This window comes from Lepisosteus oculatus, chromosome 16 (assembly GCF_040954835.1).
Source record: "Lepisosteus oculatus isolate fLepOcu1 chromosome 16, fLepOcu1.hap2, whole genome shotgun sequence".
NCBI lineage: Eukaryota > Metazoa > Chordata > Actinopteri > Semionotiformes > Lepisosteidae > Lepisosteus > Lepisosteus oculatus.
The window spans coordinates 1,195,000-1,222,297 of NC_090711.1; the positions used below are offsets into that span (position 1 = coordinate 1,195,000).

At 55.7% G+C, this 27,298-nt stretch overlaps 1 protein-coding gene across 5 annotated transcripts in view; it reads left to right on the forward strand.

Moving 5' to 3' along the window:
* The window catches only part of mtss1 (MTSS I-BAR domain containing 1), a 48,014-nt gene extending 20,786 nt beyond the window's left edge, over window positions 1–27,228 (forward strand). For 2 of the 5 annotated variants that reach the window (XM_069179634.1, XM_069179636.1), the window contains exons 4-15: window positions 4,980–5,064; window positions 6,764–6,855; window positions 7,336–7,410; window positions 18,537–18,694; window positions 19,255–19,362; window positions 19,600–19,697; window positions 20,308–20,425; window positions 21,189–21,323; window positions 21,687–21,824; window positions 22,283–22,436; window positions 23,057–23,083; window positions 23,807–27,228. In XM_069179634.1, coding sequence (XP_069035735.1) covers window positions 4,980–5,064; window positions 6,764–6,855; window positions 7,336–7,410; window positions 18,537–18,694; window positions 19,255–19,362; window positions 19,600–19,697; window positions 20,308–20,425; window positions 21,189–21,323; window positions 21,687–21,824; window positions 22,283–22,436; window positions 23,057–23,083; window positions 23,807–24,612 — 1,994 coding nt within the window. In that variant the 3' untranslated portion in view covers window positions 24,613–27,228. The remainder of the gene's footprint in view (window positions 1–4,979; window positions 5,065–6,763; window positions 6,856–7,335; window positions 7,411–18,536; window positions 18,695–19,254; window positions 19,363–19,599; window positions 19,698–20,307; window positions 20,426–21,188; window positions 21,324–21,686; window positions 21,825–22,282; window positions 22,437–23,056; window positions 23,084–23,806) is intronic. The other 3 variants (XM_069179635.1, XM_069179637.1, XM_069179638.1) reach the window with 3 other exon arrangements.
* The last annotated feature ends 70 nt before the right edge of the window (window positions 27,229–27,298 follow it).

Consider the following 27,298-nt stretch of genomic DNA (forward strand, 5'->3'; position numbering starts at 1 on the left):
TAGCGAAGTACCAAGAGTCTCTTCTTATGAAATGCATCGCACGCCCACAGAGCTGGAGAACCCTCTCTGTCTGGGCAGACTGAATAAGCTCCCCTCTGTGTTGTTGTTGTTCTTGGCAATGAGACCTCCGTCTTGAAGCGTCCTTCTGTAAAGGGTCTTGTCCTTGTTTGTGTAAAAGACGGCGGCGGAGCATGCCTTGCGGTCGAGGCTGGGGAGTTTCCAGGGCCGGACAGTCCCCAGAGTTTACTGCCCAGGGTTCTGCCCCGCGAGAGAGCGAGGCAGACACCCGGCAGGACCGGAGCCAGCGCTGTCTGGGCGGCTGTCCGTCTTCATTCAGGATGTTTTCTTCCTTTCTCTCTCCTTCCAGACTCGGCGGCCTGACCTGTTAGGTGCGTTATTCTGTTGCGCCGGTGGAATGTCTTGTTAATTAAACGAGCTGCAATTCACTTTCCAGCTCCTATGTGTAAGCCCACTCTCCCCCTGTAACTCCTTCTCGTTCCTGTGTCCAGCAGGATGGGGGGGCTGCTTTAAGGCTGATTCCAGTGAGGTAGGAAACTGAGATCATGGAATCTGTGGAAATTGAGTTCTTTCCTAAAACACGAGCCTTGTGCCTCGAGACAGGCAGCCTCGCTCAGGCGGCTGATGACTTGTTGACGGATGGTCTAGAGCCATGTGGGTTGTCAGTTCTGCTCACGGGAATCCCCTGATGTCTCCGGAGTGCCGACGGGATCCCGAGATAATGGGATGAGCGGAGCGGGGATGGATCCTCGCCGTTCCTTGCCCAGCTTCTCGGAGCGGAGTGGGCCACATGTCCGCTGCGCGGGCACATGGGCCCGGTGGGGTCATTCGCCCCGAAGTGTTTGAAATGGGGAGTGAAACTAATGTACACTTTCTCCTGCCGTCCCCCATCCCCCCCACCCAGGAGTTTCAGGATCTAAATTTATCCAGGAAAATATCTGGAACAGGAAACACTCCTCTCCCAGCGTCTCAGTGGGTTCTAGCTGTTGGGACCAGTAGCTCCCTGACTAGCAGCCGGAGATCCGCAGGGGTGTCCCCTGTGCTGGAGTCCAGCTGTCTCGCCCCCTGACCCTGCGGGGAGGTGTGTGTGTGTGTGTGTGCCCGGAGCTGGACAGCCCCAGAGCGGTCCTCCCCTTCCCTTCCACCTGGGGGCCCCGCTGCCAGAGTCTCCCCTTTCCGTGGGGGGTCCGGTCCGGTCCGGGCTGGACCAGAACTCCTCGTGCAGCACGGCCGCTAGAGCTCGATTCAAAACCAGCCGGCTCATGTTTGGGGAGGCTGTGAAGAAGATGTTTGACCTCTCGCTTTGGAGGGTTTGCAGGGAAGAGCTGTAGCAGGGCGGCCAAGCGAGGGAACCCCAGGGGTGCTGCTGTCTGTGCCAAGTGCGGAACGGATCACAGCGCTCCGGATTCTCCCGGCTCCTCCTTTAAAGGCTGTAGTTCAGGGACAGGGGAGGCAGGGGGGCCTGCGGGCTCGTTCTGAAACTTTATTAATGAGCGGACGTGTGGACGGAAATGCTTCTGGGACAAGCCTGGGAACGCAGCGAAAAGGAAATGACCTCACTGGCAACGGGAAGAGCTCGCTCCCCAGCCGTGCTGCCAGCGATCACCTTGAGTGCGGGTTGTTCCCCTGGTGGCTGCTGCCTGGACAGAGGCGAGCAGCTGGGAGAGAGGCAGAGAGCGATGGACTGATCCCGTCCTGACCCTGCTTCTGCTCTACTCTAACCGTGTGGCGTGGAGAACGTGGCCCCTCTCTGGCCTGTGTTGTGCTATAAAATCATTTTTTAGAAGCATGTGTGAGACTGGTGGTCTCCCCAGAGCCTTGCCTGTCTGTTGATAGGGCATCTCGCATTACCCATCAGTCACTTTGTCAGTTTGGACCTGTTGCTCTGCATGTTTAGACCGGACAAATGGTGCTCAGCACAGGCAGAGCACAGCTGCTATCGAGAAGTGTCAAGAAAAACCATCGTGCTAGGTTTTCCTCAGCTGAAATCTGTCTCTGAGGCCTCGAACGACCAGTTCACCTTTTATGACTTCCCCACAAAAGCTGTTGTCCCACCCTCTTGCTCGGAGGGAGGATAAATCCGTTGTGTTTCCTGCTCTTCGCCTGAAGAAGGGATTGGCATGTGCGAGAATGCCGCAGCCAGGCCCTGTAGGAATGGCAGCTGCGTGTTGTATAGCGCCTGGGGGCAGCTGGGAGGGGTCTTTCCAATGGCTGTTTTGAAAGAGGTGTCCTGGTTACAGCCTGTTTACTTCAGCTGTTGGATGTTGTAGCGCGTTCCACTCCAAGTGAAGTTTAGCGGGGTAACAGTAAATCAGTTTAGGGGCCTTTTACATTATTTGTCCGATTAACCTATAACAGAGCGGTCATCCTAGGTAGTCGTGCTCAGAAGAAAGTGATGTTTTTTTTCTCCTCTGCACTGTCCTAAGGTGGCATTTGTCTGGTCTCGGCAAGGAGTGACCTTTGGCCAGTTCAGGTTCAGGCGGCTCCTCTCTGTTGCTGTTGGGCAGAGTCTCCCCTGTGGGACAAGCAGAGACCTGCTGCTGCTCCGTCAGCCTCCCCCGCTGAGCTCTGACGTTGGGGAGGAGGGGTAACTGGCTGTTAGGTGCTGCAGGAAGACGTCTACTCTCATGTGCTCAGACGGCAGAGCCTCCAGACGTTTCAGAGCTCAGGCACCTTCCTTCTGGACGACTGTTGACATGTGTATGCAAAGGATCCACACTGTATATACAGATGCATGTTTGTGAAAGGTGGGCCTATATAGATTTGTGTGTGCATAGGTTGGTGCATTTATAAACTTGAGGTCTGTTTCCTTAATTCATGTCCTCCTCTCTTGCCAGTGAGGCCAACATCTTTGGCCTGGGAGAAAATTTGGTGAAAACTGTGCAAGCAGATGCAGGGATTCTACAGCCCTTGTCAGGGGTCAGGGGTTAGGGGTCACTGTTGCTCCAGGCTGTTTTCACACGGTTGGCGGATGACTTCCCCAGTGCTCTGTCAGAGCAATCACATGACACCTGATTGCTGGAATGTGGGCTTTAATCCTGAGGGTGAATCGGTGTCTCAGGGGCCCCAGTGCCCAACCGCTGATTACAGAACTAATTTGAAATAAAAGGTTTCTCCCAAGTGGCAGCAGTCTTCTCTTAAATATAGTCCCTTTAGCCCACTGGAAGGGAGGTCTGTCACACCCGGAGTTTCTCATCTTCTCCCCCTATGGGTTCAAATAAGTTTGCTCCCAAGCTAAGCTCTGAAGAGGTGTTAGTAGGGCCAGCAGGGGGCGCTCACCCTGCGGTCCATGTGGGTCCTAATGCCCCAGTATAGTGACAGGGACACTATACTGTCAACAGGTGCCGTCCTTCGGGTGAGTCGTAAAACTGAGGTCCTGACTCTCTGTTGTCATTAAAAATGAGTTCTGGCGCACTATGGCTGCCTTCGCATCATCCAGGTGGGGCTGCACACTGGTGGTGGTGGAGGGGATCCCCATTACCTGTAAAGCGATTTGAGTGGAGTGTCCAGAAAAGCGCTATGTCAGTGTAAACAATTATTATTATTATTATTATTATAATAAGCTGGAATGAAGTGGCTCTCCGCCCGGCTGCGGGTGCGGAGCGGAGGCAGGGTGCAGGGGTGGGATGCCCACAGTTCTGGAGGAGGCAGCACAGTCGTCCCGCAGAAGAGCGGAGCGTCCCCAGAGCCCGAGATGTCCCCACATGTGGGCCCCAGAGCACACTCGGGGAGCCCCTCTGTGTGGCTGGCTGGCTGTTCTGTTCGTTACTCTGTTACAGACTGTCCGGCCCAGTGTGTGAGTGTGTGAGGGAATTCCTGCCTTCAGTCCAAGCTAACCTTTGACCTGCAACTCAGCCACCCTGATCTGGTTTGCTTTCACTCTGTACTCATTGCTAAACATGCCCCCGGGGGCGGCTGCAGTGTGCAAATAGGAGCTGGATTTTTTGAGTACTGGACCAACCTGATAGTAAATATAAACTGTGGGTGTATGTCAGGGCGGTTGGCTCTTGAAGTCACGTTGCTGTGTGAGCCCAGCGCTCCTCAGTGCTTCCCTGCTGTGCAGATCAGGCTGAATACACAGTGCTGTCAGCAACAGTCCTGGTCCACTGGTGGAGACTGGAGCGTTGCAGGAGAGGTGGTGGATTGCACACAGCACAAAGTGCAACTGTAGTCGCTGTGCTTCGTCAGCACAGGATACGGGCAAACCTGCGGGGTCATTGAGCTCCTAAAGGCTTAGAGATCAGAGCCTCTGTGTTTGCTGGACGTTTGGAAGCAGATGCCGTCTCCTGAATGAGCCGTGCTTGCTCAGAGAGGGATTTCTCCCCGTCTGGCCTGTGTGCTTGCAGGCAGGCGCCTGTATTTATGGCCGTCGGTATTTGCATCTGTTATCTCTCATTGCCTGGCCTTGCCTAAAAAAAAGAAGCAGCAGATGTTTGCTCTCTTTTTTTTTCTTAGGAGATGATTTTGTTTCCCCGATGCCGCAGCTGCTGCTGCGTTGCACAGGAGTCCGGGGGCGGCTCTGGGCACGCGCCCCTCACCCCTCGCCCCGCGCCCCTCCGTGCGGCCGCCGAGACCTCGCCTGGCGGGGGACCCACGAGTCGTCCGAGTTTTTCAACCCAGCCCGCACTTTGTCTTCTAGTTTAACACCTTTGTCCTTCGAGTGCATCGCGCCTTTATTCCCACAGCTGTTCACCTGCTTAATGTGACCAGCTGATTGTTAGAGTTTACTTTATTTTTAAAGTGAAGACAGGTGTCTTATGCATCTGTCTTGCACACTGATGACCCAGCTCCTTCGTCCTTTTACACTGTTTCTCACATATCCGTGCATCTGGAGGGACGCGACCCGAGAAGGGGTCCTGCTGGTGACACCTGCGTCTTCCAGGCCCGCTGGAGCAGTGGCGGGCTCTGGGAGAGGCTGGGAAATGAACGGATGTGTTTTGCTCTTTTTTTTTTTGTTTCAGGGGCAACCAAAGAGATCGGCTCGGCTCTGACGAGGATGTGCATGAGGCACCGGAGCATCGAATCCAAACTCAAGCTCTTCACGACGTGAGTTCCAGCACCTCGTCCTGAGGGAGTTCGTGTAGCGGGACGGGGGTGTCGGTTCAGCTCGGCCCCTGACTGCAGGGTGCAGTAACACTGTCTTAACTGGGACAGTTTAACTGCAGCCCTCCAGGGCCGATCCCCGCGTGCCTCCTGCCCCAGTGCGACCTGCCGGGGAGGCGTTTCAGGGTTCAGGCTTCCAGTCCAGGCCTGTGCTCCTCTCTCTGGGATGGCAGAGTTGCTCAGCCCATTTCGTGGGGAGCAGAGGCGCTCGGGAGATGAAAGAACCTGCGATGAAGCACTGGAGATGAGCTCACTCGTGGGGGGAGGGGGGCGATGCTCTCCGGGGCGTGTCTCCGTGTGCAGAATTCCTGGGCCTGCGGGAGCTCCCAGTGTAAGGCGAGGATCGCTGGGCTGCAATCCGATCCCCCCCCCCCTCCTCAGGTTACACAAAGGGGCTCCCGATCCATTAGCGTTCCTGCTGGGTGGGAAGGGGGCGTGTTCAGCAGATTCTGAACAGATGCAGTAATTGGAGCTGATGGGAAGATGTCAGGCGTGCACTGTACTGCTCATCTTTCTGCATCGCTCCTCCACGCAGAGACCCGGCTCAGAGCTGGCCCTTTGTTCACCCACTTTTTATTCTTTCTGAATAGCTCGAGTGTTGCTGTAGAGTGTATCGGCTTGACAAACCCAGCGGCCAGTTGTTCCCTGTGGATGGCTGTGCCTTAAGAGGGGGGTACCCTCCCGTGCACCCCAATCCCTGTCCGAGCCAGGGCTGGGACACAAGCGCCCCACCACTCACCCCATGTTCCAGCTGGCCAGCGACCCCACGCTCGGGACGTGCCTGGATTAGCGCCGGGGTCCCTGCCTGCCCCATGTCGGGGCGCAGGGGCAGCATGTTGTGCACCGCTGGGTCTGGCGCAGCCTGTTTAGGGGTCATTAGAATGAATTAACAGCTTGATAGAGTTCTGGACAGTTTATTTTATTGTAGCCACTTGCCGTGCTCTGAACTTTTTAAATAAGTAATGAAAGGTCTTGATCTCCTTGAGCCCTGTCGCCTTTGTCATCAGTTTTTGGCCCTCCACCGTTAAGGGGTGGCCCAGAGGCTGAAATAAACCTGGCCCCTACATGAAACTCAAGGTCACTGTCCTGGGACAGTGTACTCTTTAATAATCTTTAATTATCCTGGAAACTATACACAGCACAGGCCTCTTGTACAGCCCGTCTGAATCTTCAGATGTTTTATATGTCTTACCCTGTATACATATTAGAAAGAAATATCCAGAACAAAAACAGGAGAAAACAACATGCATTTTATTGTCTTTCTTCAAAAGGCAATATCTCAATTTGCACACCTAGGATGTACATTTTTCTTCCAAGGACTTTTCTAATGTGTCGTCTACCTTGAATAAAAGCAATGGAGAGTGATTGAACACCAATAAAAAAATGTACATTTCAGGTCCAGTCTTCATAAAATTCACGATTTTCTTTAGCTTCCAAAAAATGTGAAATAACCCAAAATATTGAAAAGAATAAAATTATACTATTGCACTGACCTCTGGCAGTGTTAGAGATCTTATTTCTGATGTTTATGGTGAAAAGGTGTGTATTCGACATGATTGTTCACCAAGTGAAATGACAAAGTCCTGCGCTGGCTGATGCATCAGCCCCTGTGTCCCTCACTGAGGCTGCACTGTTGTTGCAGAGCCCTGACGGAGAGTCTGATAAACCCCCTGGAGCTGAAGATCGAGGAGTGGAAGAAGGTGGCCAGTCAGCTGGATAAGGACCACGCGAAAGGTAACCGTCTCCAGCTCGTGTCTCCCTCCCCAGGTGCAGAAAGAGAGAGTGTCTGAGGCTGTGGACAGACCTTGTGGCACTCAACCCCCGCCTGTAGGGCGCTGGGGCAGAGCAGTCTATTGTTTGTAGGCTCTGGGTTTGGACTAGCCCTGGGTGTCCCTGAACTGTAGGTTTCAAACACTGAGGTCCCTTCATCCTTCAGCTCCTCTCAGACCTCGTGCCCAGTTCGGATGGGAGAAACCAAATTCATTTCATGCCATAACTGGCAGCTGCAAAGGACCCTTTTCTTGTTTCCCAGGGGACTTTGAAAGGCGCCATACAGGAGAAAGGAGGTCTGTCTGCGGTGTGTTTGCAGACCTCCTCCCGGCTGTGAGCACAGCTGCAGAGCTGCGCCGCTTCTTGCTCTCTCGTTTCGTACAGCGAACAGTGTCCGAGCCCTGTTTCATCTTCTGACGCTTGTTCTCCTTGGCTCTTCCCTAGAATATAAGAAGGCTCGTGCGGACATCAAAAAGAAGTCTTCGGACACAATCAAGCTGCAGAAGAAAGTCAAGAAAGGTAGGACTGTCCCAGCGGCCCCGCCCAGCCCCCTGCTGACTGCCTCTCGTGTCAGACACCGCTGCGCCCTCGGCAAACAGAGCCGCACAGAGCCCTGGGAAACGGGCCTTGATAAAAAGCTGAATGCATGGTCATGTTACAGCGTTTCCATTAAGAACAAGGGGACAAAAGTTCTCTTGAAGGGCGTGGGCACCATTGACCAGGACTGTCCTGGCTTTCAGCCCCAGCGCTGCCATGGAGACGGATCGCAGTGCGTGTTCGCAACACTGCGCTCATCGCGAAAGGTGCCCTGGTGCTTTCTGTCTCATCGTGTTCTCTTTTCTCTGCGCTTTGTCCACTTCACGAAAGACCTGCAGCTCCTTGCAAAAGCCCTGGAGCTAAGTTTCCCCTTTGTTTTTCCTTTCAGTGCTTTATCCTCAGGTGGTGTTCATGTTTTGTGCAAGCAGCCCCTGGTTTTTAAGAAGTAAATGATTAACCCTTAGAAGCCCAGTCATTTCCTCTCAAGCCTGCTGCCCCATTTAGAGATCGTTTCCTTTCCTTGTGAGAAGGTGCCCCCCAGCTGCGCGTGGCTCCTGCGTGCCTCAGCCCAGCGCTCTGGTGTCGGAGGGCAGCGTGTGCAGGCTGGCGTGCAGTCGCAGGGGGAGCGCTCCAGTGGTTGAGGTAATGAGCTTGTGTGCAGGAGGTCCTCCGTCCTGCAGCGTCGCTCCAGGGTGGACTCCTCTGTGCTTGATGCCAAGCCGTGCTCCCGCTCTCTCGCAGACGCTTGCCCGCGTGTGCGCAGCTTCCTGCTCGCCCCGAGGACAGAGGGGAGCGAGCCGGAGCAGGCCTCAGCCCCCCCCTGCAGAGGGACGGGATCTGAGCGCCGGGCTCGCTCCGGACTGCTTCCCTCCTGCGCGGGTCTGTCATTACGTCTCTTAAAACCACTTCAGAAGGGAGCCGGGGAGCGCCAGGAAAAAGTCCTTCTTTCCGCCAGCTTTCCGTCCGCGCGAACACAGGGCCTCTTCACTCGTCCCAGTCTCGCCGGGGGCAGGGAGCGTTTGGAATTGTCAACAGCTGGAGTCATGTGTGCAGTGTTTAATGAGCTCCAGTGTGCTCGTTCAAGAACTGTGCGGAGCACAGGTTTATTTTTAGCCTGGGATCTTTGTAGATTTACTTGATTCCTGCTCCTCTGTGTTTGCATTGCGCCGGTGAATAGAAAGTGCTGGAACACGATGTCAATATTTGCAGAGCATGGCGTTGGCGAACGTAATTATGTAAGCAGAGCTTTACAGTTCGTCGTTGTGGGAAAATAATTTTCAGGTGGTCTGAGCATGTGACAAAACAGACGCGTATCTTTTTCTGAGAAGCCTCATGCCGTCGGAAGGTTGGATCCAGAAAGAAACAATTGGCTCTTCTGTGAGGGAGCGTCTCTGTCCTTGTTGCTGTGGATGCTTGGATCAATATGATGGAGCTGGGGGGTGGAGGGCAGTCATTGTCCTGGCTGTGGCCATGAAGGCCCAGGCGGGAGGATCGATGGGAGAAGTGCAGGCTGGGAAGAGACTTGTCAACAGGCTGGCGCCACTGACACCTGATTCAGCGCGGCTTTCCAAACCGAGACTTCCCGTTTCGCAGCAGGCCTGTTGCAGACCCCAGCCACACTGAACACCCGACTGAGAGAGGGTGTGTGTGCAAAATGGCACAAAAGCACCATGTCTTCTACTTTGATTTTTGTGCGGCTCACAGAGCCTGACATAGCCGATCACGTGGAAGAGCTGATGGTTACAGCTCTGGGCGTGGACAAATTGCAGACAGTTGTGCTGTGTTTTGTGAAGAACATTTGCCATCAAGGCTGTGAAGTAGGATGATTCTGGAGTAGCAGCCTAACTGTGCATAGCCTTTTACAGGGTCTGGCCTCTGAGCCTGACCGAGCTGGAGAGGGGAGGACTTTAATTTCTACGGAGTTTCACCTCTGCCATTGTTGACTGAGAACAGGCATGTCTTTGTCTTTGGTGAAAACCTAGAGAAAACGAGGAGGGGCACCGGAGGTGTCCTTCCCTGTTGAGAAATGGAAACCGTTGAGCCAGCCCTGGGGATCGTGAGGAGTGACTGCTGGGAAGGCCTCTGTGGGTCCGCCCTGGGGGGAGAGCCCACACAGCAGTGGGGCTTGTACTGGCCTCATTCAGAGTCAGAGAGCTGTATTGGCATGACTGATGAGTTAGTGTTGCCAAAGCAGATACAATTAACACAGCATGTACAGTACAAACATATCACTGGGCGTCTGCATACATCACGTACAACATGAATGTGGGGCAGGCTCACTCTGTCTTCCTCATGCTGTGTGACAGGACATCGCACACTGAGCTGCCAGCTAAACTGAGTCTCCTCCCCCCTCTCCCCGCTGTGCCGCAGAGAGGGAGCCCGGTGCGCAGGTTTGTGCACAGTGCTCAGCTCCGTTCGCCAAGGAGAGACCTGCTGACCGACTGACCGCCAGGCTCTCGCGTCACAGGACCAGGCTGCTCCGGTCGCCTCCTCCACAAACCTCTCCACAGGCTGAGAGGAGCTCCGACAAGCAAGTTTGCTGGATTGTTTAAATGTCACCTCGATGAAGAGGGTTGACTATAATCATAAAACCATTTACCCACGTTTTCTGTCAAGGCATTTGAACATACATCTGAAAGTACCGATGGACCTTAAAGAGCTGGAACAATACCTGGAACTTTTTACCCCTTTATGTGTGAGATTAAAAAAAAAAAAAACACTTCAGAAGGGTTTTCCTGGGCGGGTCTCTTCATTTCTTAATGCTCTCAGAAAGGCGGTAAGGTTTTGGTTTCACTGAACAGAGCTGCCATTGAGCATGTGGCCAGGCTCTGCACACTGCGCACAGTCACTGTGTTCACCTTCCCCAACAATAATACATGTGTTGTCATGAATGAAAGGCCAGGTTGTCATCGGTAATAATGCACCACTTTGATATCCACAAGTCCGCATGGCCCATAAAGCTGCTCAGTCGTGGTATCCCGCAGAGTGGGAAGAGTTTTTTTTCCAGTGTGCTAAATCTGTCCCATAAGAATGCAGCCATGGAGATGTGCATCTGCGTGGTGGCTGATGCAGCTTGTGAAGGCGTTCGTTGGGCTGAGCTGGAGGTGGGCGTGTTTTGACAGCTCCGCAAGAGAGAGGAGGGCACCCGTGTCCAGAAGTGCGGGCTTGAAGGAGCTTGACCAGCGAGGGGTGCCCTGCTCAGGGCTCGCTCCCTGGAGTGCCCATGGAAGAACAGGGGGAGCTGGGTGGAGCCAGTGGGGGCTGTGCCATCCTGAACCGAGCTTCCTGATCCCATCGCTACCACTGGTTGGGTTGTGGGGGCCCGGATTACAGATTAATCACGATTGGAGTGCTGGAGAGTTTACGTGTTGTCAGGGAATTCCAGTGTGCAGTGGAGCGAGTACCACTATTTGAATAATAAATGTTGTGCACGCAGTTGAGGTCCAGCATAGCAAATCTGAAAGCATGGAACAGTCCCTTTACTTCATTTCTTTCTCGCCAAGCACATTGCTTTCTTTTCATTTGATCAGGGATGCCCGGTCTTGTGTGTTAACGCCAGTCATTCTGCCTCACCCCAGTGAGCTAACCGATCGATGGAATGACGGCGCTGGGCGAGGTGGTCTCTGGAAGTGCTGGAGGTGGGGTTGGAGAGCCTGCTGATACACAGCTTTTGCTGCCGATGGCATCCGAAGACCCGGGCGTCAGTGCGGTACCCACTGTAATGGCATGGGCTGTCCGGAGTGCCAGCAGGGAGAGCAGCAATCGAGCAGCGAGCTGCGCAGTAATGAGGTCGTCATTAATATTTTAATTAAAAGGCTCGGAAAAGAGGAAGGAGTAGCGTGTTTTTTGTATGGATCGTGGGTTTTAAATTATTCAAGTTCTGTGCGTGCAGTGCTGTGCTGTGCTGATGATGATGAGGAACCCGGGGAGCTGTGTCTTTAAGCAGTTGAAAGCAGGTCAGCGTGGCTCGTGCTGGGCTGGCTGGGGAGTCAGGCAGGGTGCCGGGACAGCGGAGGGACTGGGAGTTATGGGGGGGCTGTGTTGCAGAAGGGTCTCCAACACCCTCTTCACCTGCTCCCCCGTGGCGACGCTGGCTCAGTCGGCCCCTGGGCGATGTGCAGGCAGACCCGCCCCGGGTAGCGTGCTGGGGGAGTCCGCGGGTGTCGGCGCTGGGCGTGCCGCAGTCTCCTCGTGTGCAGTTAGCTGGCCACACTGGCTGTACTGTTACCTGCTCAGAAAGGACCGTCTGTGCCTGAACAGGCTGGCCTGTGTGTCTGCTCTGGCTGGGGGGGGGGCTGGGGGTTCGTGCCAGCGGGGGCTCCTCCCTAACCGCCTCCCTCGGCTTTGGAAAGCCTGGCCTCAGCTCTCTGCTCCAGGTCTGCAGGGTGTGATACCGGGGCGGCGATGGCTCCCTGTGCTTTTACTGAATGCGTGTGATTCAGTTAGGCTGGCCTGCTTAATAAACGTCCCCTCAATTAACCATCTTCCAAGCGAATTGCCCCCTGTTGTGTATGTGTGTTCCTCTGCCCCGGCCTGACAGCCCGTGTGGATGGGTCTTGTGATTCTGCTTGGCGCCCCTGCGTCGGCGGCTCTCTCGCTCGCTCTCCTGCGCTGGGCGTGCGAAGGAGCCGTTTGATGTTGTTCGGATTTAAGCTGCGCCCTCTGCTCGCTCAAACAACACGGGGAGAGAGGCCGGCGGCCTCGGCGGCGTGGGAGCTGTTGCAGAAGGCGTGCGTGTGGAATAACGGCCGGAGCTGTTCGTTTGGCCGTTCCTGTTGTGGGTGCTGCAGAGGGACGCGGCGGCCCTGGCGTGGGCGAGGAGGGGTTTGGGGCCTGGGAGTTTCAATCTCGGCACGTACAGCGGGGGCCTTCCAGCCCTCGCTGCCCTCAGAGCCAGTTTCCGCACTTTTCCGTGTCTGGAAGGTGGAACAGTTTTTCCATATGGCCTGTTTTTTTTTTTGGGCCTCAGTCCAGAGTGTGGATAACTTGCAGGTGAACTCTTCCTGTGTTTGTTTTTCTTCCTCCCCTGCTCTTTCTGGGGTTGGACAGTTTAGCAGCTCCTGTTGGAGGAAATCTGACGGCACCTCGTTAGAAATCTGAGCTGCTCTCCCCTCCCAATGCACGAAGCTGCGACCTCCTGGCCTCAGGAGGCTCTGAGAAAGGTCAGGGGTCAGGCATCTGGGGGATTTGCAGGTTTGGTGCTTACATAAGCATTTACAACTCTCAGCTGCGACAAGCCAGGGTCTGTGATAACCTTTAGCCCTGTATCTACAGAGTGTTTCCAATAGGTTAAAGGAAGTGTGCAAGTGATTCTTTTTGTGCTTGATATCAAAATGTACATTTCCACAAAAGAGAAACCTGGTAGTTAAATTCCTCTCTGTTTCAGTGAAATCTCAAATGAAGATGTTCAAACACAAAAGGCTGTAAATTGTATCCTGTTTCCATGGGGCAAGATATACCGGCTGAGCTGACTTAATTGCCGCTTATGTTTAGAGAGGCAAACCAGTGTGGCAGCCGCCAAGGAATGACGGCATGTCTGCTGGGAGATTAGGATGGTGCAGGTACAAGACGAGCTGTGGGACAGCATTGGACTGTAATTGAAGGCAGGGGAGCTCTGCAGATAGCATGGTACAGACAGCTGTTTAAAAATAAAAATGGATGACTAAGGTCTGCTGAGGCATTTTTTCCAGCTGAGCCAAATTGCTGGGTGCCTGAGGAAGGAATGCACAGGCGATGCCGACCTCGAGAGAGGGCTGGGACTGGAAGCCCAGGCACGCGGAGAAGCCCCTCAGAATGTGTGGGGTGGCGATCTGCTTCGCGCCTGGAATTCCGAAGCGCCATGTGTTTGAAATTCCCTTGCTGCGGGGACAGATGCTGCGAGGGACCCGGCCTTCGCTGTGGTGGGGGGGCGGTGGGCGAGCTCCACACCCAGGGCACACTGAGGCTGGAAGAGCCGCGCACATGTGCTTCACACGCATGTCAGCTGGCGTTCAGGCTGCCTCGCCTGCCCTTCCCACCCCGGGAGGGTTCTCGAGCGCTGTTCAGACACGTGCAGGTCGTCGCCGGTGCAGTGGAAAGTTAGTGCTTTCCAGACGGGAGAGCAGCTCTGGCAGAGACGGGCGAGACTTGCTGGGGGATCTGCAGCAGAACCAGGATTTCCTCCTGCCGTGTAAGGGTTCACGATGGCGAAGGCGTCTCTAGTCCTGACTGAGCAGCCTCTTGCACGCCGAGTCCCTGATCCCTCTAGGTGACCAGTGTCTTACAGAGTGGCCAAGATCGGGCTCCCAGCCGTTTTGTATTGGTTTCTTACTGGGCAGCACATCCCCAGCTGTGGTTTCTGCTAGAAATAGGCTGAAATAGACAACACCTCCTTCCTCGTCCCCACAGGCACCAGTGAACAGCCTACAGATCCGAGTGTCCTCCCTTTCCTCTACCTCCCATAAGGGTTCGGGGGATTCAACTTCCCCGAGGAACTTTGAGGAAAAAGCAGGATAAGAGTTTACAGAAAAGAGTGGCTTGTTCTGACAGATCTGTGTTGGATTGGGAAGGAGGGGGGTGTTGGGGAAATTTTGGATTGTTTGAAATCTTTTTTTGTGTTGAACAGGAGAAATGCCACGTGATCCAGCAGTGAGCGCTGTGACTGGGTCGCCCCCTCTGGGGCTCCTCCCCTGGGCTCAGCCAAGAATGAGATTTCTGCAGTGGCTGCCGTTGTCTTGGCAGGTCTGAAGATTAGCAGTGTGGGGCTTAAACACAAAGCGCATTCCTCTGGGTGGAACAGATCGTTTTCCAAAAGGATGTGCTGTATGTGCGATTGCCCCTCCTGGCTCGAAGCGCTGTTTTGTGATCAGGTCTCCAGGAGCTCGCTTTAACGCAGACTGACCTTGTCTGCCAATTCAGGGAGACCGACTGGTGCTCCCTTCAGTACTGCAGTTCCCCAGAAAGCAGCCGAGGGATGAAAGCCATCGGAAATCGCACGCTGTGGCTGTCCTCCGTTCAGGTGCGGATGCGGACCACTTCGCTGGCACGGCCGGTGATAACTGTGTTGCCAAAGCAATGGCGACATGCGAGACGTTTACGGCGGTATCGTTGTTATCCGAGCGGCTCAGTCTCTCTCCCTCAGGCTGTGGGAGGTGATCGAGCACTGAGCTGCAGCTCTGTTGAGCTGTTCTGATTCTGGCAGGTGTGGCTTTCAGTTTCCGTGAACTGGGAGAGCTGGAAAGGCAGCTGTGGCCCTACTCCTGAGGCAAATGAGCTATTTTTCATGAATGGAAATGACTCCATGATACCATCTTGTACAGGCTTAACACAGTGTGAGGCGAAAAGACAAACGGATGTGGTCAGTATTCTTTTACTTGCTCCTGTCTGTACCCCTGCAGGAGTTACATGGGAATTGAACTGAAATTCAGCGAGATTTATTGGCATGACCGGTGAATTACAGTGGAACCAAAAGCATATACGATTAACACAACATCTACAGTCCATATTGTTGGACAGTTACATACTTCACAAAAAAAACATTATAGGGAGACAGGCTCACTGTCTGTTCCTCAGGCTGTGACTGGAGATCTCATACTGGGCTGCAACTCTATAGAGTTTCCTCCCCCAGTAGGTTTAGAAGTTGTTCTGATACTGACAGCTGTGGGAATTTGGGGATTAGATTTATTTTAGAGCAGAGTTTTCACCTAACCCTATTTTTCACAGTGCAGCAGAAAGTGCATCTCTGCCTCTGGCAGTGGGAGCACAACTTGTTCTCTTTGGACAGCCAGGTCTGTCTGTGTTGCCCAGGCTCTATGGCTAGGCTGTGCTCTCTGAGCCTGTACTTTGCTAGGGTCTGTTTCTCTTTGCTGTCTTTACGCTGGTTACGTACTAAGCTAGTGTGTATTGTCTTCTTAGGCTCCTTTAACATTCAAGTTTGTGTTGTGTGTATGTCTCAGTGCTTGAGGGTAGTGTTGTTTGGCTTGTGCTGTGATTTGGCTGACTTTTACTCTTCAGCTGTGCTGTCCCAAGACGGGCTGGTGTCATTGAGCCTTAGGGGCAGCTACCTGAGGGGGCTCTCCTCTGGACTTAGTACTTGGCTAAGCAGGGCCTGTGGTGTACGGATTCTGGTCACTGTTTTTCATGTGTGACCAATATCTTATTGCTCACTTGTGTATATCGATATAGGGAATCCAGTTCCCCAGCATCTGTCGGGGGTGCTGGCCATGTCCTAGCAGGGCAGGTGCAGCTGTCTGAAAACCCAGGTTGTGTTGACTTGCTGTTGGAGAGCTTGAAACCTCACTGTCCTGTATGGGTGTGGCACTGGTCTGTCCCAGGACTGCAGGGGGCTCCCAGTGTGACAGTGGTTAATACCGGTGACAGGTGACAGGATGCAGCTGTGTTACTGCACGTGGGCCGAGCAGACAGGCAAGCCTTACGAGGCCGGTTTATGATTCAGAAGGTCTCGTGTAATCCTCGAGTAGCCGCCCAGTCATTCGAGAGGCCCTTGTCAGCCGGTACTCGCTTGTCCCCACGGCTCTCGGCCGACAGACCTTCTGTCTCCGCAGTCGGGACCGAAGCCTGGGAGATACTTTGCAGCCAGTTTTTCCCTTTCATCCCGCAAGCCAGCGCCAGTGAAATTTGGGAATGGGGACGCGTCTGGCAGTTTCCATTCCCTAAGTGCGGAGAACCTCTCTCCGTGGCTTCCCTGCGCGCCGGCGCTGTGACTCATCGCGGCCAGGCGGGAAGAGACCCCGAGCGGCCGCGGCGCTGATCCCGCTGTCCCAGTGAAAGTGCCGTTTGTTTTCCAGGGCAGCCGATAGTGTTTCCTCACGTCAGTCCTCCTCTGGTGTCAGAAAAAGAAAATTAAATTCTTTGAGACTGATATACTCGAAGGAAAAAATCTGCAGGAAAGAAAGTAAGGAAATTATTACCGATGTTTTTTTTTTAAATCTGAATCTGTCTGAGGTTGTGGAAGTACTGCCAGGCAGTTAACATTTTTGGTTCTGTGTGAGTTCTAGTCCTTCTTCCATCTATAAAAATTGAGAAAAATAACCCTTGAAATCTGACCTAATTTGAAATGCTGTTAGATGTAGACTGAGGCATTTTTTTTTAAAGAAAAGCTGATCCCAGACGGGTCAGGAATCTGGTCTTGTGATGGTGCCTCCCTTTGTCATCCATAAGACTTGAGCTCAGTTCGGAGTCTCTGACCTGACCTCTGACCCGGAGACACACAGGGCTAACAGGCAGCTCCTGTGAGAGGGAAATCGGACATCTCTTCTAGCATCAGCGTCCTTTCTGCGTCTCCCTCATGCGCCATTCAAGTATAGTCCACCGGCGTCTCCGATCAGCAACCCTTCTGCATTTTCTGCGGGGGTGGGGGGCACTACGGGGGTGTGGGGCAGTGGGGGGCGCTGTGGAGCAGGCGAGCTGTGGGGGTGTAGGGGAGTGTGGGGGGCAGTGGGGGGCGCTGTGGGGGTGTGGGGCAGTGGGGGGCGCTGTGGAGCAGACGAGCTGTGGGCGTGTGGGGGCAGCGGGGGGGGGCAGTGGGGGGCGCTGTGGAGCAGGCGAGCTGTGGGGGTGTGGGGGGCGCTGTGGAGCAGGCGAGCTGTGGGGGTGTGGGGGCAGCAGGGGGCGCTGTGGAGCAGGCGAGCTGCGGGGCAGTGGGGGGGAGTGTAGGGGGTGTCGGTAACGAGATACTGCGAACTGGCCTGAAAAAATCTCGGCTTGTTTTTTCCAAGCAGGATCATGTGATGTTTAAATCTCTTCACATGGCTTAACTTGGCTCCCTGTCTCATTCTTTTTTTCCCTGTAAACAAACCCCCTCAAATCTGATTAGACCTCCATTTCTCCTGCTTTACCTAATAGGCGCTATAATGTCTCTCATTGTGCCCTGGGCTCACACTTGGGCCATGGAGCCCTGGGATCTGACCAGCTCTTGCTGGGAATCGGATTAGAGTCGTCCGAGAGGCTTTCCTGCATCTGTCTCGAAAGTTTTAAACCTCTTTTTATTGCGCTGGGTCAGGGGCGGCTCGTGGGGCTTCGTGTCCGCCACAGAGCAGCTGACCCGACAGAAACAAAAGATGCTGAAGGTTTCTTAGGTTTCCTCCAGCTCCTGACAGCACTTCTGTGCGCTTGTCAGTGTGATGAATGGCTTCATGAGCACGAGGCCTTGCAGAGCCTGGTCTCTGAAGAGCAGGGCGAGTGTGCTCGTGCCGTTTGTCAGTGTGTTGCCGCATGGGATCGGGATAGTCTGCGGATTCCCACATTGGGATAACGCAAACCCTCCTGCTGCGCTCCAGTGACCGTCTCAAACATCCCACCCTGGTCCTGGGCCACTGGCGTCTCTGCAGGATTTCAGGACACCTCAGTTATCTCGATCTTCACCGGACCTCTGCCTGAACAAGTCTCTCCGTGAGGTGTGGCTGGTATTGGCTGCACCCAGCTGTAGAGAGACCCAGGAGACCAGCGGGCCCGTTGGGCACACTCTTTCAGGGATAACAGTGCAGGTGAAAACGAGAGACGTGTAGTGGACGGGTCTTGGAGCAGCGGCCCCTGTGCCTCCGGTGTCTCCTGTACGTACAGACGCACAGCAGTCCTGTGGCGCTGACCCGCGGGCTCTTTTAGAACCCTCTGGGGCAGCCCTGACCGCTGTACAGTCCCCCAGTCCCCTTGTCCTGTAGCTGGACACAGGACCAGCCCTTGTGTCGAGGCTCAGGACGTGTTGCCTGCCTGCTGCTTCACAGCCGGTCAGAGAAGTTCCTGTAGTCAGGCATGTGCTGTTGTAGAAAGGAACAGAGCGGTGATTAAAAAAACACTCTCTCAGTCCTGTAAGTAGAATTGGCCAGCTTTGAAATTCCTCGGAAATGGACTACTCGGACAGTAATGTGTCTGCTCTGCAAGAGCAACAGTCTGTTCAGCAGCTGCAGTCATGTGCAACCGCGCTGCCACCTTGTGGCCAGACTGCGTAGTGCCGCGTTGTGGTGCGCTCCTTTTTCTTCTGAAAATGTTTTTATTCTGGCGCTACTGGAAATCAGAAAAAACACCGATTCAAAAGCGTATCGGTACCGGCTCTGCAGCATGAGCTTGCGGAAAGTCTTCACGGCGCCTCCTGCCCTTCTCGCCACCCACAGGGAAGGACAATGCCCGCCTTCAGCTGGACAGCGCGCTGCAGGACGTCAACGAGAAGTACGTGGTGCTGGAGGAGACGGAGAAGAGGGCGGTCTGCCGGGCCCTGATCGAGGAGAGGGGCCGGTTCTGCTCCTTCGTCTCCATGTTGAAGCCCGTCCTGGTGAGCCCAGTACCATGTCGGGGGGGTGTCAGTCGTAGGTGTTGCCTCCTGCCAGGCTCCCTCGCTCTCCGGCTGTGCGAGCGACCCATTTGAGAGTCTGCAGTCGTGGACCTGACCGTCACTGGAGTCAGGACTCCCGCTGGCCGGAGGTTTAGAGGTCAGAGTTGAAGAATAGGAGAAATGTTGGCTGAAATAAACATGGATCTCAACCACACACTGGCACACATTCCACCAGGTTGGGCTGGCTTAGGTCATCGACAGTTGAAGGGCTTTGAAAAGCATTAACTGTTCCTTCCAGGATAGATGTTGGTTCGGTTGAGTGAATAGGAGCTCAGCTCCTAATGAAATCCTGAAGGTGTTGCAGTTGTGCACCAGCAATCGGAACCTGTCAGATCCAGTATCCTGTAGAAGCCCAAGAGACCCAGTGGAGGGGCGCTGCCCAGGCAGAGAGAGCATCACAAACCCCTGAGCTCAGGACAGGCCTGACTGCATGGCCACTACATATGGCTTGTAGTGACCCAGCTCAGCCTCTGACACCACCTCCCTCCCCCCCCCGCCAGGATGAAGAGATTGGGATGCTGGGAGAGGTGACCCACCTGCAGACCATCCTCGAGGACCTCAGCACCCTGACCGCTGACCCCAACAAGCTGCCCCCCGCCAGCGAGCAGGTGAGCCGCCCCCGGCTTCCCGCAGTCCTGCGAGGAGCTTCAGAGCAGCTGGTGGAAGGAAACCGTGGAGGTTGGGTTATTCGGAAGAAGAATAAAGACCCGATCGGCCGGCGGCCGCAGGGGTGGGCGGTGCCTTCCCCTGGCGCAGCTCCCACGTGGGAGGTGGTGGCTTGAGGCTGTGTGCTGCGCTGGGCACCTCTCTGACCTTCTCTCTCTCCCTCTCTCTCTCGTTCGCAGGTGATCCTGGACCTGAAGGGCTCAGACTACAGCTACGCCTACCAGACGCCCCCAGCCTCCCCCAGCAACACGCTGTCCCGCAAGAGCAGCATCAGCAGGTAGACCCGTCAGCGCGTACATGTGTGTGTGCTACACAGGACTCGCTCCCCGAAACAGATGGGATCCATCCAGTCGTTTCTCGATTGCCGACAAGGTGTCGGCTTCCGCCACAAGACATGGGAAGTTTATTCCAGACTCCCAGTACCAGCCACGGCCTCCTAATAATCCCCAGTTCAGAACTGGCTTCATCACTCTGTTCTCCTACCCAGTGATGTAGCTGGTGTGTGTTGAACACTGAGGCTGCCGTTGCATTATCCAGGTGGTACCATTGGTGGCAGTGGTGGGATTCCCCGTTCCATGTAAAGCGCTTTGAGTGGAGTGTCCAGAAAAGCGCCTTATAAGTGTAAAGAATCATTATTATTACTGTTGGTATTGTTTTGTAAGTAATTTGAAATCTGCAACTTGTCGAAAGCTGCCTGAAACGGTTTAAAAACAAGATCAAGTTTAATTAGAAATACAACTAAGGGGTCTGTCGACTAACTGGGAGGGGATCTGCAGCCAGCGCTAGAAACTAGAGGACCCAGGATGGGGCAGCCCTGTGAGGTCTCTCTCCTCAGTGCTGTGAACTGAACTCCTCTCTCTCTCTCGCCCTGTCTGCCACCCTTGCAGTAACTACCAGCCTGCCTCGGTGCGCCACGTCCCCTCCCTGGACTCCATCTCCAGCGCAGTGGACGGGATTCACCTGCGGCCGCCCTCCGGACTCCAGACCCCCGACGGGACCACGCAGGTACGTGCACGGGATGAGGGGGGTGGGCCTGTGGGCTCTCCGGACTCGTGAGCAGGCGACCTTGGTGCACTGCGGTTGGCGTGAAGGTGACTTGAGTCTGTTACAGAGCAGCACCGTTGCCGCATCAGCAGGCTGACAGGGTTCTGCTGGAAGTTCCAGTTCCAGGGCAGGTCTTGGGATCACACGGCAGCCCGAATGCCTTAGTCCAGTATTCCCAACCCCAACTCCAGGTTTAGCTGCATGTCCTCGGTAACCCAGTGCAACATCCGGGCTGCTGACATGCTTTTCAGGGTCCTTCCCACTCCAATGGTAGCTCCCAGCACGAGAGAGCAGGAGAAAACTGTCATCTCTATGAGCATCATGCAGGGTCTGGTGCACAAGCTCTGGGCAGCAGTGTGATGGACTTGTCACTGCAAGGTTAAGGGTTCACATCCCAGGCGTGACACTGCTGTTGTACCCTGGAGCAAGGCGTGTCGTGGGAATCGCTCCAGCAGATGGTCCAGCCTTATGTAAGGCGCTTTGGACAGTAGTGTCTGCCAGTGAAATGAGTAAATTGGAAGAGCACTGGCCTGTCTGCCCCCAAGTAAAGAGGTGTCCAGGGCGGCTGGTATGTCACTGGGTGGATCTCAGTGTTTCCTTTTTCAGGACTTGAAAACGCGGCCGATTCTGAGAAGGACGTGAAGTATAGTGTCATTTAAGATGAGCTAACGGCACTTTTTTAACTCGCCCTCCCAACCTCTGGGGCCCCCCCTCTCCCGAACAGCGCTCGCCCAGCCCGCTGCGTGCCGAGGCCTGGGAGGGCAGCCGGTCCCTGAGTGAGGGAAACTCCCCCACCTCCGCCCGCTCGGTCCCGGGGCTCGGCTCGGCTCACCTCAGCCTGCGGATCAACAAGAGCACTGTGAGCCCCCTGTTGCATGGCCACCCCCCTGCCTGCCTGCCTGTTTGTGTCCGAGATGCATTTCCCATCCCGTGTGCCTGTGGAACTCGCCATCCCAGAATCCCCCTTCACCCCGGAGCTGTGCTTGGCCGGAGGCCGGCCCAGGAGCCCCGCCAGTCCGGCTCCCCTGCTCTGGCTGGCGGCGCGGCCGCGTGCGGGCAGGGGCCTGTGGGGTGTTGTGTTGTCCGCTGTGCTGTGACCCTCCCTCCCCGTCAGCCCTCTCCCGCGCGGAGCCCGGCAGGGCGAGGGGGGCGGGGGGACGGCCGTCGGAGCGGGGCGCGGGTGTTTCCGGGTGACTGACGCGCCGCTCCGCTCTCTCCCCAGGAGCAGGTGGCCAACAGCCTGCAGCCGCGGCCCGGAGACGCCCCCCCCGGCGGCGCGAATGGCACGGCCGCGGCCCCCCCTCCGCTCGCCTGCTCGCAGCCCGGGGAGCGGGCCCGGGCCCTGTCCACCTCCGGCAAGGTACTGACCCGCCCAGGGAGTCAGAGGGGTGCAGTCGAGTGCTTGTGTCAGCTGTCGGGGCGGTTCCGTCTCTTTTAGTCTCCGAAGAGACGGGTCGGACGGAGAGCGAAGACCCGCGGAGTATTAGTTACTGGCAGGGACGCCTAGGGCGTATTTGTATATACAAATGCATAGGTATTCCATTCTGATACCTTAAAATGAAGTTAAAGCTGCAAAATGTACATGCCTTCGCATTTTAATAAGTCACAGTTGGAGTTCGACTTTTTCTGGTCATGATACTGGATATGAACACTAGATGGCAGCATTGCCTTCTTTTCAGAGCACAGCTCTAACACTCCAGCTCAAGGGCTGCACTGCCCTCTCCTGGCACCAGGGGGCAGTGTCGGCTCTCCCAGCTGCTGTTCCGCTACCAGGGGGCTGAGGTGTTCACTCCGTGTGTGCTGCTGCTCTCTCCACAGCCCCAGACAGCCAGGGAGCAGCTGGCCCTGACCCTGAGTGGGGGCCTGAATTCGGAGGCCCCCCGTTCCAGCCGAGACTCGCTGCACTGCTCCAGCGGATACAGCACCCAGACCACCACCCCCTCCTGCTCTGAGGACACCATCCCCTCGCACGGTCAGTGCTCTGTGCGCTGTCCGTCAGTCTGAGCGTCTGGGCAGCTCTACACAGCCTGTCTGTGTCCGTGTCCCGCATGGTTAGCTCCTCTGCCTGTCTGTACACTTGGCCAATCTGTGACTCTGTCACTCTGCTGCCTGCCCCCTTCGCTGTCCTCCTCTCTACCCCCCTCGCTGTCCCTCTTTGCTGTCCTCCTCTCTGTCCCTCTTCGTTGTCCGTCTCCCTGTCCCTCGCGGTCCTCCTCTCTCCCCCCCCCTCGCTGTCCTCCTCACTGTCCCTTGCGGTCCTCCTCCTGCCCTACTGTCTCTCTCTCTGTCCTCCTCCCTGCCCCTCGCTGGATTGTCCCCTGTCTCTCTGTCTTCAGGGTGTCGGTACTCTCTGCAGGACACAGGTTACCAACACTTTCCCAGAATTTAGAGTAACATTTCTGAATGTCAATAATGTTATAAGACCAGGCTGCAGCAAACATCATAGCCTTGACAGTGTTGTGCTTTTAATGTCCTTGGTTATTTTCAATAGAATAAACTCTGTTATCATTTAGCTATTTATTAATATGCTCTCTTCGTGAGCACGTCTTAATTTCGGCAGCAAGCTGAATTTAATTTTATATTCTTTTTCAGCTGTAAAGAAAGAACCACCTCTTTATGGTAGGTTTCTGTCTGTTCTAGAATTTCACTTTTGTTTTCTTTTCGCAATCACGGTGCCACACCTGTGGTGTGATTTTTTTTCTGCTGTATGATGCCATTTCGTGGTTGTAACGAGGAGATGAGGGCCTCCCGCCAGAACACTGTGTCTCAGTTCTCGGTGCCGGTGTTTCGCAAGCTACCTGTCAGAACAAGACGGCCGCATGTGCCTGGGTGTTACTTAGCTGGGGGGGGTCCCATCACAGAGTCAGCTGCTCAGTCGCTGATAACTGGGTTTGTTTTCCGAGATCGAGCACAGTGGCCCAGTGCATGTTTGAAGAGGCTGGGATTGGTGTGAGCTGGGAAAATGGGCCATTTCCATTACTGAGTTTTTTTTATTCAACTTTCTGCCACAGTTCCGTATGCATGCGTGTGTACACCTGGACATGCAGGTTCATGCACAGTTCACGTGTCAACATTTTCATTCTGGACTCGCCAGTTGTTGTCCCCCCCCTCCGTGTCTGGAAACGGGCCGAGCTCTCTGGTTCCTCTAACCTAGCAGGGTGCCCCGCGGGTTCAGAGGCCTCCCGGGTCACCCGGTCACAGTAGCATGGTGGCCCGGCCCAGAGCGGTTTTGCTGGAAGAATATTGCCTCTTATCTGGGGGGTCCTAGATAGATCCGAGCCCCCGCCGCCAGGCGCGCCAGCCGCAGGCCGTGATGCCCCGTCTTCTGTCCCTGTGTTGCAGACTACGACTACATCTCCCTGCACGGCGGGGAGGAGGAGCACGACCAGCCCGACTTCGACAAGTCCTCCACCATCCCGCGCAACAGCGACATCAGCCTGAACTACCGCAAGATGTTCCAGGCCAAGCGGCCGGCGTCCACCGTCAGCCTGCTGGCCGACCCCGAGCCCCTGCTGCGCCCGCCGCACGTGGCCACTATCCGCCGCAAGCCCTCCAGCAAGCCCAGCTTCCGGCGCGGCACCATCAGCGGCGGGGTGCCCATCCCCATCAGCACCCCGCAGGTGCCCATGCGGGCGCCGGGCCCCTGCCCCCCGCGGGACGGCCTGGGCGCGGGGCGCAGCGGCAGCGAGGAGGCGGTGTGCGGGCCCGGGGGCTGGTCCGAGCTGGCGCACGCCAAGCACCCCCTCTGCTCCTCCACCCAGAGCCTGAGCGCCATCCCCTCCCCCTACTACTCCCTGGTGCCGGGGCCCCTGGGGCCCCTGGGGCCGCCGTGCCGTGGCAGCACGGAGCAGCTCTACCAGCTGAGCAAGCAGCAGCAGTTCGCCCTGCACCAGCAGCAGCAGAGACAGTACCAGCAGCAGAGCCTGCAGCCACAGCAGCCGGGCCCCCACGGCCCCGCCGCCTGCCGGGACACCCCGCTGCGCCCCCAGAGCGCCGAGAGCGCCGAGCCGCCGCCGCCGCCGCCCCAGAGCCCGCCGCCCTCGGGGGGGGACATGCTGAGCATGATCCGGCGCGGCGTCAAGCTGCGGAGAACGCTGACCAACGACCGCTCCGCGCCCCTCATCCCCCCCGCCAGCCGCGTCAAGTGAGCGGGGCGCCCCGCCCGGCGGATTCCGGTTTTAGTTGCCCTTTTAGTTTTCCTTTCTGTTTTTTTTTTCCCGTTTTGGTTCCGTCTTAGTATTGTTTGAAATTTGCCGAAGTGTCAAGGAGAGGCGCGGTGCCCTTGAACCGGGGACCTCCGACCGTAAGATTATATGTTTATATTATTATTATTATTATTATTATTATTATTGCAAAAAAGAAAAAAAATGCCTTTGCTTCATAGCACATTGTCTTAATATTACCAATGAATTTTCGTTCTCAGAACAAAACAGAGAGAGACATTTGTATATAGTAGTTTAGTACTCCAGAAACGTGCTTTATTGTATTTTGTTTGCTAGTGCCTGTTTTATTAAATTGAATAGCACTGGCGTCTTGTTTAAAAGAGTTGATTGTCTATTTTTGTAAAACAGATGCAGCATTTTTATGCTTACCTCCCCAGACATACAGGTATGTGTAACACGAAGCAAAAAACACCTGTGCTGTCGGGCCAAGGGGCCAAGCCGGTGCTCTCGCAGGAGGGGGCTGTGGATTGAAACCTGCAGGAGAGGCTCCTGTGCCACCGCGGACAGATCCGTCTCAGGTTTTGCATGCTGCCGGCTCTTCTTCAAGCCAGCACACTGGCGCCTCCAGCTGTGTCTCTCGAAGCTGACACGGTGTAAATGTCCCCTATTTGCACGATGTCCTGCAGCTGGTAAAACCTGGAGTAGATGGTGGCTGTGGATTGGGAGCTGGTGCGGTTCTCTCCCCCTGCAGGCGGCTGTGCAGTCCGCTGGGATGAGCCGAGCGAGAGGGGGCTCCTCGCGCAGGGCCGGTCAGAATAGTCTCGGAACCGGGCTCTCTGGGTTTTTCGCCTGCTCCACGCAGATCCTGAGCACCTTCTAGCCTCCAGACTTCGCGTCGTGTGACCCCTCTACCCACCTCTGTGTGGGTTCCTCCACCGCGTGCCTCTGCCGGCCTGGTTCCGGGCGGCCCAGGATCACCTCTTCAGACCAGGGCTGGCTGCTCGGCCGCTCTCCTGTGAGGACGAGCCCTTTCTCGCGCTGTTGTGCCCTGGGCCCGCCGTGGTCACGGTTCTCCGCCTCTGTGAGCTGCTGCCTGCTCTTTGTCACCTCGGGGTCCTGGTCTGCTGCGCCTTCAGAAGCCCGTGCGCAGAGCCGGGAGTCTGACCCGGCCCGCTGAAGCCCGATGTCTGGAGTAGAGGGGGAGGCAGAGTTTGTGTTTTTATTGTTTGAAGTCGGTTGTGCCCCGCGGGCTGTGCAGGCGCGGGTTGGCAGCAGGTGGGCTGCTCTCGCCTTCCACGTCACACTCCGTTCCCAGCCTGCAGGGGGCAGTGTGTGGACCAGCCCTGCGGTTCTGCTCGGCAGTGGCTCCTGGGAAGTTAAGAATCAGCCCCCCTGCTTCCCTTGACAGAAGGTTTTTCCATTTTGACAAGAACAAGCCGACAGCCGGGGCACAGCCGCCTCTGGTAAAACCGTGACCTGTGACCTCTGACATCACTAAGCCCCTCACTGAGGGTTTTCAGTTTCGAGAGCGGAAGACTTACTATTTTATGGTTGGGTTGTTTATCAATTCTATTTTAAAAATCTAACAAAAATAATTTAATTTGAAGCTGTTTTCTACCAAAGAGAGAGAGTGGCAGGGGAAGTGAGCAGTGTTTTAAGTGCCGGTTGGCGTGAGAGTGGCGCAGGTGTGCTGGGCACTGACTCGGGCGGCTGGGCGGTGTGGGTGTGTTGGCACGCGCCGGGCGTGTGGCCTGGCTGACCCCTCTTCGTTTCTCTGGCCCGGCGCGCTCCCCCGCCCCCTCTCGGTCCAGAAGAAAGGCTGGTTTTGGTTGCATGTCGGGTTGCTGAGTTGGGAGTACCCTGTCGGTTTGGTTTGGATCTGGACCGGTCCAGATGAGGGGCAGCTGGTCCAGCTGGTCTGGACTGCGTCTCGGCTGTGCGCTGGAGTCGAGCGCCCACCCCCACTCCCCTCCTCCTGCGTCTCGTGCGTGCCCTCCGCTCGCCCCTGTTCCCTGCTCTCCGTCGGGCGGGAGGGTGCAGGGGCTCCCTCCGGGCGCGGCCCTGACGTCGGGGCACACGACACCCCAGACCCCCTGCCTTCCTTCAGCGGAGCCCCTTCCTCTTCCTCGCAGAGTCCCGCTGCGAAGCGCCTCTGCCCTTCCCGCCAGCGCCGCGTTTCCGGATCCCTGTGGCACGAGAGCCGCTGGCGCTTTCTGGGGGACTCGGACAGGACTGGGGGGGCCCCTGGCGCCCGAGCCACGAGCGGTCGGTGTCCTCGAGGAAGGAAAGGTGGATTTCAAAACAAAGCAGAACGGGTGGGGGGCCTTCACGAGTTTCGGGCGGTGGAAGTTGTTGCCGACCTGACGTGGGGCGACCGCGGGGGGGGCTGGGCTGGGGCGCCCCGGGAAACGCCCCACTGTGCCCCGGGAGCCAGGGCGGCGTGGCTCCGGCTGGGGTTGGGGCGTCTCCAGGGCCGCTGCTGGTTAGAGAGTTGACCTCTCACTGTAAATCGTTGTTGTATATTGCAAAAAGGATGTTCAAATTCTGTCTTTGTGTAGTGAAGCTGAAGCCTTAAATTAAAAGGAATGTGGGTTAAAAAAATAGACTGGCGTGTTGTTTTTTGAAAAAATAATTCTAATTTCTGCCTTTTCCTCCCTTGTAAAACCAAAAT